We start from the raw sequence: 16174 nt of genomic DNA, 5'->3' as shown, positions 1-16174 counted from the left end.
TGTTCTTGTTCTACCATGCACTACCAGTACCAGTCCAGTCCAGTATCTGGGTAGTACAGAAACGGAGCTTTTGATGTTAGAGCATGCCATTATAGAGGCCACACAAGCATAATTACCGGCCAGTACGCTGCCTAATCCGTTGTGTTGTGTTGTGTTGTGTGCGACCGTCGCCGCCGAGGGGCGCAGTTCCTTATCTGCAGTTTCAAACAGCTGAGTGAAGACATGCAGACAGGCTGCATCCTCCGCAGTCTCCTCATCATCATCGCACAGTATGAGAACCTCTCCGTCTGACTGACTGGTAATCTGGTTGACCGTCTGTCCTGGCGCCGACTGTTTGTTTTTTCTCCATCCACAACGGGGTAAGGTAGGCTTCTATTCATTCCTTTTCGGTGCATATTATTTACATCACACACGTGTCGTGCAGAGTATTGTGCATGTTGATGCACTTTAACGGAGCGTTCAGCCAAAACAATCCCGATACGGGACAAACATCTGGACTCCCGTCTGTATCTCGGGTAGGAAAGTCGGACCACAGCCGTAGCCTATACAGCCCGCTGCCCAAGCCCAACACCTACATTTTAAAGGCTAACTTTAAATGAATCAGTGAATTGTATATGATAGCCTAACCTTAAATGCCATTATTGATGGCTATTAATTGTTTGAGCGGTTACCTATTATGCCCACTCAAGCCCAAGTGTGTTTGTGTGAGCCTGTGTCCAATAATGTGCCTATGGCTATGTGCATGTATCAAGTTTGCATGACTTGTGTTTGTGTTATTGTGTGTGTGTGTGTGTGTGTGTGTGTGTGTGTGTGTGTGTGTATTATTGTGTGTGTGTGTGTGTGTGTGTGTGTGTGTGTGTGTGTGTGTGTGTGTGTGTGTGTGTGTGTGTGTGTGTGTGTGTTGTGTGTGTGTGTGTGTGTGTGTGTGTGTGTGTGTGTGTGTGTGTGTGTGTGTGCGTGTGTCAGGATACACTACACACTGTATTTTATTACGCTTTAATATTTTATCCTATAGGTTTAAGTTAGCCTATATTGGGGTTTTACAAATCAAATGATGTCTGTCTGCCTGTCTGTCTGTCTGTTTCTGTCTGTCTGTGTGTGTGTGTGTGTGTGTGTGTGTGTGTGTGTGTGTGTGTGTGTGTGTGTGTGTGTGTGTGTGTGTGTGTGTGTGTGTGTGTGTGTGTGTGTGTGTGTGTGTGTGTGTGTGTGTGTGTCACGTGCGCATGTGTGCGTGTACGTGTGCGTGCATGCATGTGTGTGTGTGTGTGTGTGTGTGTGTGCGGCTGTGTCTGTCTGTGTGTCTGTCTATACTCAGTCCCTATAGCATCTGTGTGTGACTCCGCCTGTCCCTCCTGGCCTCGTTCCAGAACAGTGTGGCGTAAAATGGCATCAGAAAGCAGCGGAGCTGTCACTGCAGACGAGCAGGCGGATTTCCCAGCCTCTGCCCTGCAGGGGCCCGCCGCCGACGACCACACCGCGCACGACGAGCACAGACGCGCGCACACGCCTCCGCGCAGCCAGAGCCACAGCCAGTTTCAGCCTCCGCCGCACGCCCAGAGGCTCGCCCCTCGACCTCCAGCTCCCACGCGGAGTCACAGTCACACTCAGTTCAACGGCGCGGCGTCTCAGAAACACATCACCGCCGGGCCCCGGCTCACACACAGCATGTCAGCCATGAAGGGAGAGAGAGGAGGAGCACTCAGCTCGGCCAGCAAGCAGCTCATCAAACCCCCCGATCCACTGTTCACCAAACCTCCGCAAGAGGTAAGTGTGCATTTATTTAATTTAATTTTTTTCTAACTTCTATAGTGCAAACGGAACCAAATGGACTTATACACAAGGTGTGTGTGTGTGTGTGTGTGTGTGTGTGTGTGTGTGTGTGATGTGTATATATATAGTACTAATATTATGTGTCTGTTTTTGATGTAGTTACAGAACAGTATAGATACAGGTCTCTTGAACCGGTGATGTTTCAATTACAGGTGCTGTATGCAGTCACATATACCGGTGTGCCCCTCTTTTTTTTGTTTATTCATTTTTTACACCCCTCTTACAGCATTTTTTATTATGTGTGGAGTTCTCTATCTATGTAGACTGTAGAGCTATGCCATTGCTTTGCTTACACTAGGGAGAGTCATTTGACAGGGAGTCTGAATTAAAGGACATGCATGGCATTCTATACGTAGATCAGCCCACGGTGTGCAATCCTCCAGTATATCAGTCTAACCGGCCTTTGGCGTTTGTCATTGAGCAGTTTGGATGTATTACTCTATACTGAGTGATTTGGGGCATGGCGGAATAGGTGGTTGAGAGATGGGAAAAGGGACCTGATGCTTATCTAATGATGCCATTAATCAGGTTCATTGTTTCCCTTGGAGGTGTAAACTCCCAAATAATCTTCTTGAGTGACTGGAAGTGAATTGCAGTCATCAGTGGTTCCACCGACGGGATTATTTCCTTGATGATGACAACGAGGATTGCTTTCTTTGTCTGACATCATTGAACCTTTCTTTACACAAAACAAAGTCCTTTGTGAAGGGAAACTGGCTCACTTCATGTTTGCATACTCAGAATGACAGTCCGCAGTTTTTTCACTATTTTAGAAGATTTAGGTTTAACCAATTTAGAGCAGACCTGAGGCCCGTTCTAAAAATACCTTCTAAATCCTGAATTAAGAACATGTCATTTGTTGTTACTCTACAACTGCGTATTCTGTGGAGACTTATCCTCACCCTATGCTATGATCTGAATAGTCATTATTATTACATTCTCTCATTCTTATACATTTTCTTCAAGCCAGTGAAACAATAGTGAAATGTTTTGGGAATTGAAAATAAGCGATCTACAAGCTCACTTGTAGCTTGTGGTAGAGCATCTAATTCCACAATCTTTCATGAAGTATAAAATAGGGCTTAGTCCATTTTCCTGCCCGCGGACCCCCTGGATCTAACTCAAGGACCCCCGGGGGTCCTTGGGAACACCACATTGAAAACCACTGCTGTATAGAGGATGACTGCCGTTGTGCCATAACCCATTCTGACCGGGCACCCATTTTGGTGTTGGCATCATGTCGTGCTTTAGCTATTGAAAAATAGCAGATCTACAAGCTCATATCGCGCCACCGAGTGGCGCGATACGAGCTTGTAGGTCTGCTATTTTTGAAAAAAATCGAAGAACGACTGACATTTTTAGAATCTGATCTCAGGTCAGAATGGGTTCGTCAGACCGGCGTGTGTCCAGTGGAAACCTCGTATGAATCTGATCTCAGGTCAGAATGGGATAAGGCACATACAGTACAGTAGCAGCAGCCAGGTCTGTGGAAGTAGGTGATTGTGCGTGTCAGTGTGTCAGCGAGCTGTGCACGAGGAGGAATGTGAATAAATGGAATGCTTACTTATTGATGTCGTTCCTGAGCACACATGGCTCAAGGGCATATATTGCAGAGGAAAGAGACAATGCTACGGTACATGCTGTGTGTACTACTGTCCCTTTACCAAGACATTATATAAACGATAAAAATCACACCCGTGTGAAGTGAGGGGCGCTCTTATCGTCATACATCATGACGTAAAATTATTTAATTTCCAAGAAAATATTGTTTCAGAAGATATTTAGACTTCCAGGTTCATTTATGCCATCTCTGAAAGACAAGCTTATTAATATCCCTATAGATGATGATGTAATTAACACTTTGAAGAACCAGGGCCCCTTCTGAAGCTGGTATAACTCTCTTTTTTTTTGTCAAATATGTTTTTATTGAACAGATTATAAATTATTACAAACATTATGATATGAAATCCTTTTTTTATGAAACAAAATGAAAGAAAAAATAAACAAGACAAAAAAGAGAAAGAAATCCCTTAACCCTCCCACCCATACTGCTCAGTGACACTGCATACTATATAATAAGATGATAGAAAGCTCATGGAAAACATCTGAAAAGAAAATGGCGTACAGTCAACCATATCAATGGTATCCTGTCTATTAATGGTTTCTACTCAGGTAATGGACAAGGGGCAGCCAAACCTTAATCAAACTGTCTCTCCCTGTTTCTCAGGAAATACCTTATTCTCTCAAGATGAAGTGTACTAGTCATTTCATTTAACCAGTGCTTAAATGCAGGAGCCTCCTCCTTCTTCCAGTGTGTCAGAATGCGTTTTCTCGCTGTAATCAGACCATATGAGAACAGTTGTTTCTGTGCTCTCGTCGGTATAACTCTTATTGATGTAAAACTTAAACGAAATAAATCTTACAAGATGTTTTGTTCACCGGCCCCACCCAGGCTGCCGAGCAGGCTGGATGGCGTGCCGTGGGTTCGACTCCCGAGCCTGACGGCCTTTGCAGCGTGTCACTCCCCATCTCTCTCCCCCATTTCCTGTCTGTAAACTGTTCTTTTTAAAGAAAACCGTTTGCTCACCGTTTTGCTCAGACAAATATGACTGACGTAAACTTTGTGTAGGACAAAAATACCGATTTGCTCGTCCACATATGACGTAAATACACCATTCATTGTCAATGGGAATATTAGTTTGTGCAAGATGAAAATCTAAACTAATAGCATAGAATATGTACAGTATGTATATATAGTACTGTATGTAAATGGTACAAGCAAATAAAGTGCAGTGAAGGAGTTGTGCTGAATCATATCAGTTTAGCGTGTATTTAACTTGAATACAACTCTGGGAACTGTTCTAGGCTGTTAAGAACTGGAACAAATTAAGATGAATGAACAGCCAGCTTCCCTCAAGAGGATAAGAAGGGCTTATCACAAGGATGAAGGGCTTATCTTTGCGATGAACCGAATTTAAAGTCAAACCATTCTCTAAATGATGCTATTAAGCCGGAAAAGAAAACCTTGAGATGTCTTTTGTGTGTTTGATCAAAAACATCCTGGCGGTTGCTGCGTCAGAGTGTGGCTCTGCTGTTGTATTCTTCCTCTGTAATTGTCATAAAGATGATGATGAACAGTAGCAGAATACTCTTATGAGATTCCTTAATTGGACCGGTGCCATTGGTGAGACTGGTGGGACTGGTTGTATACAAATCAGGGATTATCTTGTCTCAAAACTTGTGAATACATGGGATTGCAGTCTATCAATGCTTATGACAAGAAAGAATGTAATACATGACTTTACCATGATTTATACAAATCCATAAAATGCTGTCGGGTGGGTGGGGATGCAAGTTTCAGAGATTTGAGGAAACTCGTTTATGAAAGTAAGGAGATTACAGTAAATGCTCCAGCTTTTAGGAAGAAAGGAAGGAAGGATTATGTTTACTATGAGTATGTGACTATTAATTCTGACTAGGGGGTGACTACAAATAAAAACAGCATATTGTAAAATAATTTCACCTCAGTGAGGGTTTCAATATACTAATTTGAAGCAAAGGATTCCATATAGTATTATATGATTTACTACTGTATTCTCAGGCCAGAGTGATCATATTTGCAACACATAAAAGCATACAAAATTTATTCTTTGTAAGTTATCATCAGCCATACTATACTGTATAGTATATAATGTATGATTTGCAATGTACCGGTATCTAATGTGAAAATGGCGGAAGCTATTTAAAAATATGTGCATTTGTTACTGAAGAATGCGTTCATATTTTCTGACATAAACTAGACTTCTAAGTTTTTCTCTTGGCTGTTCCAAGTATTACTGTATTTTAGTTTCTATATACAGTATTTCAAATACTTCTACTACTTCTTCTTCTTCTTCTTCTAAATGCAGTCCATGCCTAGCACACAGTCACAGCTAATCTTCCATTTGAAAGCCCCTGTGAATCTCTGAACTACTGCTAACAGACACAGCGAAGAGACGTGTCACTATAGCGTCTTAGTTGAAACCATTCCTCTCTACTCTAGGGAAGCAGAACATGACAGAAATGCTATAGCGTGCTCAACGGAGCACATCTCTCTGGAGCTATGCAGACTATTCTTTGGGATTCTACCCACCATCGTGTGCCAAGTAGGACAGGCTGCTGTGATGACATGTTTAGCACAAAAGAGATTTATCACAGTAATTTCAAGCCATCTGCTGCTGCCAGCACAGTCCAAATCAATTGTTCCTTTATGTAATCCATAATCCATACAAATAAATGATGGGCTAAATGGAACTACTGTCGAAGCTAATATATTCTTCATTACTTCACACTTTATTATTTTTTGCCTCTGCCGGCAACAGCCGAGGCCGGCCATTATGCCATTATGTTTCTGAGTTGTATGTGTGTCCGTCAGTCTGTCCGTCTGTCTGTCTCACTGTCTATCCAACCCAGCATTGTGAAGGTGATACCTCAGGAACGCTTTGAGGGAATCTCATGATTTTGCATAAATGTTCACTTGATCTCAAGGATGAACTGATTACATTACTGTATGTGGTCAAAGAAAGGTCAAATGCAAGGTCACTGCTACCTCAATCAAGTATGTATATGAATGTGTTCACACACACACACACACACACACACACACACACACACACACACACACACACCAATCACAGCACTATATGCCACACATCTATGCACTCAGGAGGAGTAATCAGAGAATCCTACAGTAAATAGAATACAACTTTAAACAGCTTTGCGCCTTAATTTCATGAACTTTAGTTTACACTCCACTGAGATGGCATGACTAAACTGATTTGAAGATGTTTTTAGGCTGTCATCCTCTCCACCATCCTCCACCCTCTGTCTGTGCATATCTCCAGCCCATTGCAATTAAAATTCCCAGGCACACAGTCCAAATAAAGATTATCAGAATACGGTAATTATCATCAATTATGGGCTCATTTACATTAGAAATCTGCATTTCTTTGTACTTGTTTTGCTGACAAACCGAACCTTGCAATCTGCAAGGTTCGGTTTGTCAGCAAAACAAGTACAAAGTACAAAGTAAAACAAAATGCAGATGCTGTGTAGACTTCTAGAGGTGTGTGTGTGTGTGTGTGTGTGTGTGTGTGTGTGTGTGTGTGTGTGTGTGTGTGTGTGTGTGTGTGTGTGTGTGTGTGTGTGCGTGCGTGCGTGCGTGCGTGCGTGCGTGCGTGCATGCGTCCTGCAAGCTGGTGTGTCCAGACAGAGGGGATATCCTGTTTATGTCTTCTGTGATAAGAACCTAGAAACGAAAGACTGATATGAGAATATATTTTGAGAAGGAGAGAGCGACAGAGTGAGAGAGAGAGAGAGAGAGAGAGAGAGAGAGAGAGATAGAGAGAGAAAACATTGCTGGCTGCACACCGTGAGTATTTTTGCACATCATCAGTTAAGCAGCAGTCTCCAGACACCAAATGTCTTTGATTTCTTCGCTCTCCAATTAGCGATAATTGCAGTGAGAGTGGGGAGAAGAGAAGAAGGGAGTTTTGAAGTTGGTCTTTACTTTACCTCTGACCCTGCTTGTCTGGCGTTTGAATAATTACACAGCTCCTCTCCTGGTAATTGTCATCCTGGAACTCATCGATGTTTTCATGAGGAAGGAAAAGAGAAAAGTCAACCCGGTAATAACAGTATGTGGGTTGGGAGCTGTGGTTCCTTTGGTGATTTCCTCCTTTCATAAACCCGTGACAGAACTCGCTGCGGGCCAAGCCTTGCACACTGCATGTGGAGTGTGTGTGTGTATGTGTGTGAGTGTGTGTGCAATGCATGCGTGCATGAGTGTGTCTATCTGTCTGCTTCTGTGTAAACAACAAAGGTTACTGCATGGGAGTGTAGCAAAACTTGAAGGGGATAGGAAGATGAAGAAGTGTGTGTGTGCGTGCGTGTGCGTGCGTGTGTGAGTTTGTGTACACACACAGACTGCCTCGTAAAAGACTGCCGTAAATATTGGGCTGCCTACTTGGCTGTGGTTTGTCTTCTTATTCATGTGTGAAGATGAAAAAGTCCCTCCGCTATAGCTCCATTCATGGAACATCACGTTCACACAAATATACACAGTGACACACAAACATATGTGTACACAACTACATGCACGCAGCACACATACACACATCCTTGTAGCGCTATACTGGTGAGGAACGCCCTCTGAATTCCATTTACTAAAGTTCATTCATTAGCGTCTATAACCCTCAACTCAACATCATGCCTAACTTTAACCTGAGGCTAATTCTAACGCTAAACATAAATCCGAAATCTAGAACAGGCTCTTCCAAAGCTAGGAACAACTAGGAGTTATTTTAACTCCTAGTTAAAATAACAATGAAGATTTTACAAATAGACCCAGCAGGAGCTCTCAATAGACCCTCATGGACTCTTGTGGGGTCCATTTGTACACTGTTAGTTAGAATAACTAAGTGAATTTTACAAATGGACCCTTACAGGTCCTTATGGCTCCATTTGGTCCACTCTCTGTGTGAAGTTGCCCGAACGGCCAAGGCTCCAAGAGCAGTCAGAAATGGTACTGTAGTTAAGGGCTTTTATTTTCCCCAAACTCCTCCACCAATCTCCATACAGTTTTCTTCAGTGCAATTCACATATCACAAGCAAAAACTAAATACTGGCCAACAATAGACCAACAAATAAATACTTATGCAAACACAATTGAACAAGACCAAATAGGATGAGAACTCTCTTCATGTTAAACCTTGGTCACACAAGGCCCTGTAGCTCTCCCTCAGGACTGTTACCCGTGTTAAAGCCCACAACCAACTGACTAGTCTGTCCCTGCAGCCTCCCTTAAATAGGAGTGGATCCTACCACAGGACAGAATCAATTAACAACATTTCTTACACATAAATAGTTATAAATACTTCCATAAATAATCCATTGTATAAAAGTAACCTAAACATACCAAAGATGTGTTACAAATTACAATTAAACAAATATAAATAAGCATGAAAACTCAATGACAAATACTCAAAGCACAAGAAGTAACACCCCTCTCCTGCACAGCACTTGGCCCATTCCTAATCAAGGGAATTTCCACCCAGCAGTGCAGGAGAGAACAAATCAGTGAATATACTTTCAATGCACAAGGTTAAAACATTAGTCCTTTCATATTATAGAAAGCAGTTTCATGTGTTCAATTCATTTGTATATAGGCCACGGGTTGCCCCGTGACACTCTGAATTAAACACAGTACAATCCAATCAGCAGGGGGTCCCTCTCTGATCCTCCTAATCTCACACATCAACAGCAAAACAAGGCTTCAAAGTAACCACTGTCACTGACGCAGTGCAGGAGATTGATGGGATGAGGACATTTTAGGATTGTGGTGGGACGTGTGTCTGTCTGTCTGTGTGTGTGTGTGTGTGTGTGTGTGTGTGTGTGTGTGTGTGTGTGTGTGTGTGTGTGTGTGTGTGTGTGTGTGCGTTTGTGTGCGTGCGTGCGTGCGTGCGTGTGTGTGTGTACATGCGTGTGTCTGTGTGTTTGTGTGTATGTACTAGGGACACATTTTGGACACACTGGGGAGTGGGGACGCATGTCTAACTGGGGACGACATTGATGTACCCAACTTCATTTTTACACCAGTTTTATGCATTTTATGGTTATGGTGAGGGATATGGAACAAATGCAATGTCCCCAAAAGTTTGGAAAACTTTGAAAGTGTCATGAAATGGTCACATTTCAAATACAGAGCCTGACGCAATTTTCAGGTTTTTTATATCAGCTACTCATGGGTAGGCGGCGTAGGCCTATCCATTACTTTATTGCAATACATTACTCACACACAACACAACACAACGTTCTATTTGAGAATTCTTGGAATGCAGTTCTCAGGAACTGACTGAGAATGATGCTACCTCCGTGACCCTTTACGTTACATTAGATGCACACTTTTTATGTGACAGTGACACACCTTAAGGGTGTTCTTTGAGCTTAGCATGGAATTCTGTCTGCCTATATGCACATATGAGCACACCCTTCTCGGGTGAGGTAAGTAATTAAGGCATCATCAGGCAAGTTCTCATTTGCCTTTGGGAAGTCAAATCCAAAATGGCTTTTAGTCCATTTTATGTTTAGAACCAAACACAGTAGTAGATAAATGTTTAAAGTATAATTTCCAATTAAATAGGCGATGGCTTTTCAGTTAATGATTTTGATTTCCTCAGAATCAGCACTGGTCGCAACATCCAACAATGTCACACCTGATGTGATTCAGACAATGAATTATTTAATTAACATTCCTCTAGCAGAGAGCAAGGAACTTTATGCAACCAATGGAAGTGGAGTCATCTCTGTTCTCCTGGTGATTCAAACTTGGCCTGGCTTGTCCCATGTCCGCAAGAGGTGGCTGAGACTCGTACTTTTTCTTCATACTGTACATGTGGCAGGTGCAAAAGACGTGTAAGAAGGTGACCGTATGTACTGTTGACACTGATGTGGTAGTACTGTAGCCTCACGTTGCAATACTGATATACCACTGCGCTGCACTGCTGCCTCTGGGCAGATGCATATGCATTATGCAATAGGGGCGGATAAAGTCTGGCTGTGCCAGGCTAGTAGTACTGCCTCTGGCTTCATTCAGCAAGACGGGTTCCGAATCCGATAGTAGCCAAATAACTATAACACAATCTCCGAATGCTATATACTAGAGTCTGGAACTACACCTCCCGAAATCTGAGTAATCTGTTTGTCATCTCAGTGAGATATATTTCAGTCAGATATATTTTTAAATATCTTTAGAGCATCTTTTTAAATTATCTCCATTTCTGCTAAGCAGCAAGCTATATGCTTAGATAATGTATTTATTCATTATTTATATTAGGATAAATTTGCGTGACTGTAAAGACGAAACGGAAGTGGGGAGGAGGCTTCACTTCCGCTTTATATTTTACTCATGATCAGAGCTTCCGTGCTCCAGACTGTACGGCGGAAGCGTCTGAATATTGCGAGAGGCAACAGTCTGGCTCGTCGAGACTATAGTCCCGATGAGCTGTGGATTGCCTTTGCTGTTGGATCAAGCTTTCAGTACATAGAGTTCATGAAACACCACAATGACTCCAACACAGTGTCTGACTCTCCCAGTCTTTCACCGGGTGTGTGACACCCTATCTCTGTTCGCTTTCAGTGAACTCCTATGCATGCCAATTGGGGTCACAGGGTCAGTGAAGGATCAATGTTCCTTAGTACCAGAGCGATGTGTGGTGCTCATGTTCTGTGTGACAGTGAGTGCACAGAAGTGAATGATGCCAGGAAACAGCTCTTCACACAGAAGTCAAGAACACTAGCTCAGGGCATTCCTCCAACCCAGCTCAACTCGAGCAACACATCAAGTGCACTCGCTACCAGGCCAACTGTTGGAACCAGGCATTGGTCTTGGAACCAGAGATGCCATGGAGAGCCATCTGACTGGGGCTGGACAAAGGAAACAACTGGGTGGCAACCAATTTGGACCACTCTCTCTGAAGCATCAAAATCGTGCCATGAATGAATCCGCTGTCGCTACATGAAAGGGTGTACTGGACTGTGCCTCGATCTGTTCTGGAGACAGAGTTGCATTTTGATTACCATTATCATAACACAACTTTCTTTTGCCTTGTTTTTCTTCTCTTTGCTGTACGTAAGATGTGACAACGAAGAATCCTTGTCGAACCTTCATTATTGTTGTTTACTATTAGACTGCCACCATGGGTTTATTCAATTATTGTTTTGTATTATTCCTATTCTGTCCTATTCTGTGCCACAGGGAAGTCATATTATGATGGTAATTGTGTTTTCATTGTACCCTCCTCAGTGCCCACAGACTGATCTGAGTCAGAAGTTATCAGTGTGCAGTAAGCTGTGTTTTGCCATCGGCGGAGCGCCCAAGGAGGTGGCTGGAAGCGCCACAGCTTTCTTCCTACAAATCTACCTGCTCGATGTCGCCCAGGTATAAACGACAAATGTGCTAAAGAGGATGAGAGAATGTACGTGTGTGCGTGTGTGTATTTGTGTGCATGGCTCTGTGTGTGTTCTTTTTACCAGAGCTGTGTGAAGCACAGCTGAGCTGGTTTATGATTGATCGCTTTGCCTTTCTGTACTAGCAAGCTATCTTTCTCATTGGCTGCCATATAAGTGGAGGGGTGGCCGTACTAGCAAGGTATCTTTCTCATTGGCTGCCATATAAGTGGAGGGGTGGCCGTACTAGCAAGGTATCTTTCTCATTGGCTGCCATATAAGTGGAGGGGTGGCCGTACTAGCAAGGTATCTTTCTCATTGGCTGCCATATAAGTGGCCGTACTAGCAAGGTATCTTTTTTATTGGCTGCCTCGTCTCTAGTTTTTACGATATTTTGGGGCTTTTTGCCTAAATTGATAGATATACAGTAGTCAGACAAGAAATGTCGAAAGAGATGGGGGGGGGGGGGGGGGGGAAGACACACAGCAAAGGTCGTCGGGATCGGGACTCGAACCTGCAACACGCTGTCCAGCTAGGTGCCCAGACTGAACGGCTGCGCCAGCCGCCCGGGCCTCTGTGTGTGTTTTTGACCAAGTAGGGACACATTTTGGACAGTTGAGTGGGGATGCATACATGTCTAACTGGCGACGTCATTGATGTACCCAACTTCATTTTACTCCAGTTTTATGGTTATGGTGAGGGGATATGGAATGAATGTCCCCAAAAGGTTGGAAAACTTAGAAAGTCAAGTGTGGCTGTGAATTTCATTGTTTGAGAGTTCTAAATTAGAGGGCCGACAGCCCCGCCCCCACCTATTCATTTCAATTGAAGGTGCGTGCACAGAAGTACCTCTACTTCCTAGATTGGCTCCATTAAATAGAGCAGGCTTACAAAAGCAGAGGTCCTGCAATACCAGAGATGGCTTCTGAGGCTCCGCTTCAGTCATTCTCTGACGGTTCTTGGGGCTTGTTTGAACTATACAGTGTATGTCACTGTTATGTCCCTTCCTGCTTACCTTACCGTGTGTGCACGTGTAAACATGTATAGTAGGCTACACAAACGCACACACGCACGCACAGGTAGCCTATACCTGGCTGCACATGGTCTTGTTGTTCACTTGCTCTGTGTCCTGCTCTGTGTTCTATAGATTAACCCCTTCCAGGCCTCCATGGTGCTGTTCATCGGCAAGGCCTGGGGAGCTGCCACCGACCCTATAGTGGGTTTCTTCATCACCAAGAGCAAATGGACCAAGATCGGCAGACTCATGCCCTGGTAAGCTTCCACATTTCCAATCCAATCGACTTTCCAAACTGTAAACTTTCAATAGTTTATTTTAATTGAAAGTACTTCGTACTAAAGTACTAACTTTAGTCCTGACAGGGACTCACATGATTCTGTGGTGGCTGTGGATGGAGAATGCCCTTGATTGATTGATTGATTGATTGATTGATTGATTGATTGAATACTTTATTAACAGTTTGCAGAAATAACAGAGGAAATAACCCAAGAAAGCACTATGGCTCATTTCCATTGGGGTCCTGTGTATTCAATTCATCGAGACATTTAAAGACAAACAATAATATACAAAATATTTATCATATGAATGAGCATGTAAAAAAGAAAGTGAGAGAGAAATATGAACAGTAAACAGTTGCTGGTCATTTCTGGAGATAAACTTTTACAACTTTTTACAAGGGCAAGTTGTGAATTGCATGCAGCCACCTGTAAGTGCTCGATCTTTCAGAGCGGTTTTGAGTGTCCCATTAAATGTTTTAGGGGGTTATTTTAAACAAGCAGCCTTCTGTCTCTCATGAGTAAGAGAGAATACCACACACATAAGGCTACAGTTCTTCTTGCAATTGAGCCCAGTGTCCGACTCCAGACCAAAAAAAAAGAAAAAAAAAGTCAACTCAACTCCAATCTCCACAACCTGTTCTCTCTGTTCACTGTCCTATCCGATTAAAACATTGATAGGTAGGTAATTGTTTCATGAATTCTATTACTGCTTCTAACCTATTACTGTTTTTTGTGTTTTTATGGGTGTGGGCTGTCATTGGAAAATACAGTAAAAGCCAAGGAATTACAGTCTCTAATTAATGACATGCCGAGACACTAATCTGCAATAGACATTTTCCAAATTTTGCATTGCGCTTCATTTGACGCCACACCTGTTTTCTTTGTCAAAGGTGTCACATACTGTCTCACGGCCATTTGCGTAACAGGCCATCGCGCAGGAATGCAGAACACATAATTATTCACATGAATGCTTATTACAAAACCCTTTTCGGTATGATTGAACTTCAAAACCTTTTGATCTTTTAGACAACTATGAATACATTGTAAAGGATTAGCATTTCTATGACGCCTTTATCCAAAGCGCTTTAGCAATCATCCATAGCACCAACCTGCTCATCGGGAGCCTTCAGCAATGCATCTTGCTCAAGGACATTTTGTCCTTATTAAGCCAGGAGGAGCTGGAGATTGAACCAGGAACCTAACTGTTTCCAGATGGCCGCTCTGCCTTCAGAGCCACTGCCACCCAAATTACATACTACAAGCTTTTGTGTCAAACCCGTTACAGATTAATTCTCGTTACCGATGTCACCATGGGAGTGAAATTGTCATCCTAGTGGCACTAGGAGGTTGGAGGTTACAGCTCTCTAGTGTGTTGGATTATATGGAGGTATTAGCGCCATTCTCTAATAATCACTATCTCCAAAGATGATTCTATAAGTGCTAGATTGTATGTAAATCCTCAGTGAGACACTGAGAGTGTAAAAAACGGAATTGACAGGCCGTAAAGTGTTGTGCGCATACATGAGATTTAAGGTGCGTGAGCATAGCCGCTGGTACAGTATGTGTTCCTATAGACATAAGTGCAGGGACAGTGTCAGTGCAAGCACATGAAGATTATGATGACTTAAGGAGCATCGGCAAGTGCTGTTCCAAGCTAAAAACCAAACTGAAGCAAGTGTAGCGTGACGCCATTCACTTACTGTACTGTACAGTAATGACACAGCCTGTACCTACAGTAGCAGAGGGGTCTGATGTGTAAGTGCATGCCACAGATTATAGCCAAGCTGACAGTCCGCTGGTGGGAGACCAATCAACCAGACTTAGCATCAGACAGATGCTAAGTCTGGTTGATTGATGCTATTTTGGTTGTGCGTGCGTGCGTGCGTGCGTGCGTGCGTGCGTGCGTGCGTGCGTGCGTGCGTGCGTGCACATTCGTGAGTGAGTGAGTGAGTGAGTGAGTGAGTGAGTGACCGCACTCGCAGGTCCGTGTGTGCACGCAATGTGGCGTCAGTCACTTTCTATTTGTGTGTGATGATGAACACTGTGAGAATACCAGACCCTCCCTTAGCATTGCCCATCCGCTGGAAAGCCCCCTTCACCCATCGGACAGGAAGCCCTCATCCCCCACTGGCTGTCACACCAGACAGAAGGTGATCAGTATCTCTGTCCTTTAGGACAGAGTCACACCAGACAGAAGGTGATCAGTATCTCTGTTGTTTAGGACAGAGCCATTTCCCCCTCAAACTGGCATCCCCCCTGGGCTCTGTTCTGTTTATTGTTGTGTGCGCTTTCAGACACCCACTAATGCAATGGCACAAGGGATTGTTTTTAAAAGCCATTTTTGTGTCTGTGGAGAGAGACAAGAAGGAGAGGGGCAGTGAGCGGGAATATGAGATGCTACGGTACACACAGGTCTGGCCTGGACTGCAGTCAAGTCTGGGATGCTGCATTAACAGGTTCAGTCCCCTGGGTGCCTCGGCAAGAGGAATCAATGAAACAAACATTGGTTTCTACAGAATCCCCTCCCACTGCATTGCTCTTCTGTCAGAGCTCCATCCTGTTGTTCTCACCTCGTGGTCACGCTATATTTCCTCTCGGCTGAACCCATCACAGGTGCAGAGAGAAGCGGGTCAGGAGAATACACACTTTCTCCTCGCTCTGCTTCCCATCTCTAATTAATTACGTTAAAAAAATGTATTGACACAATTCCTGGAACAACTCACCCTTGTCTGAAATCACACACAATCTTACTGTAATAAGTCACACCCAATGGTGCAAACGTCTAACTTCTGGGATCCAATTCAAGCTTTGTCCACACACACACACAAGCGGTCCAAAACACATAATTGACAGTTTGTTACACATTGGGGGGATTTATTTCAAACACTGCTACCAGAATATTTAGAATAACGTTTTTAATTTTGGAACTGAAAATTGCAGAATTACGGTAACTATCCAGATAAGCCATTGTGCAACACCCGGGCAAGAAGGAATTCAAAACAGTACTGCAACACTGCAAATACCTAGTCATTATAGTGGATGTGAGAGTTATACTGTATGTTAA

General features: G+C 43.4%; 1 protein-coding gene across 1 annotated transcript in view; it reads left to right on the top strand.

Annotated features, from left to right (window-relative positions):
- Window positions 1-1336: 1336 nt before the first annotated feature.
- Window positions 1337-16174, top strand: part of mfsd2b (MFSD2 lysolipid transporter B, sphingolipid) — a 30450-nt gene continuing 15612 nt past the window's right edge. The window contains exons 1-3 of the mRNA XM_083789717.1: window positions 1337-1764; window positions 11672-11806; window positions 12962-13086. Coding sequence (XP_083645843.1) covers window positions 1384-1764; window positions 11672-11806; window positions 12962-13086 — 641 coding nt within the window. The 5' untranslated portion in view covers window positions 1337-1383. The remainder of the gene's footprint in view (window positions 1765-11671; window positions 11807-12961; window positions 13087-16174) is intronic.

The sequence above is a fragment of the Protomyctophum parallelum genome, assembly GCF_964188405.1.
Source record: "Protomyctophum parallelum genome assembly, chromosome: 19".
Lineage (NCBI taxonomy): Eukaryota > Metazoa > Chordata > Actinopteri > Myctophiformes > Myctophidae > Protomyctophum > Protomyctophum parallelum.
The sequence above is the reverse complement of the archived record's forward strand: the minus strand, read 5'-3'. Positions and strand labels throughout refer to the sequence as shown.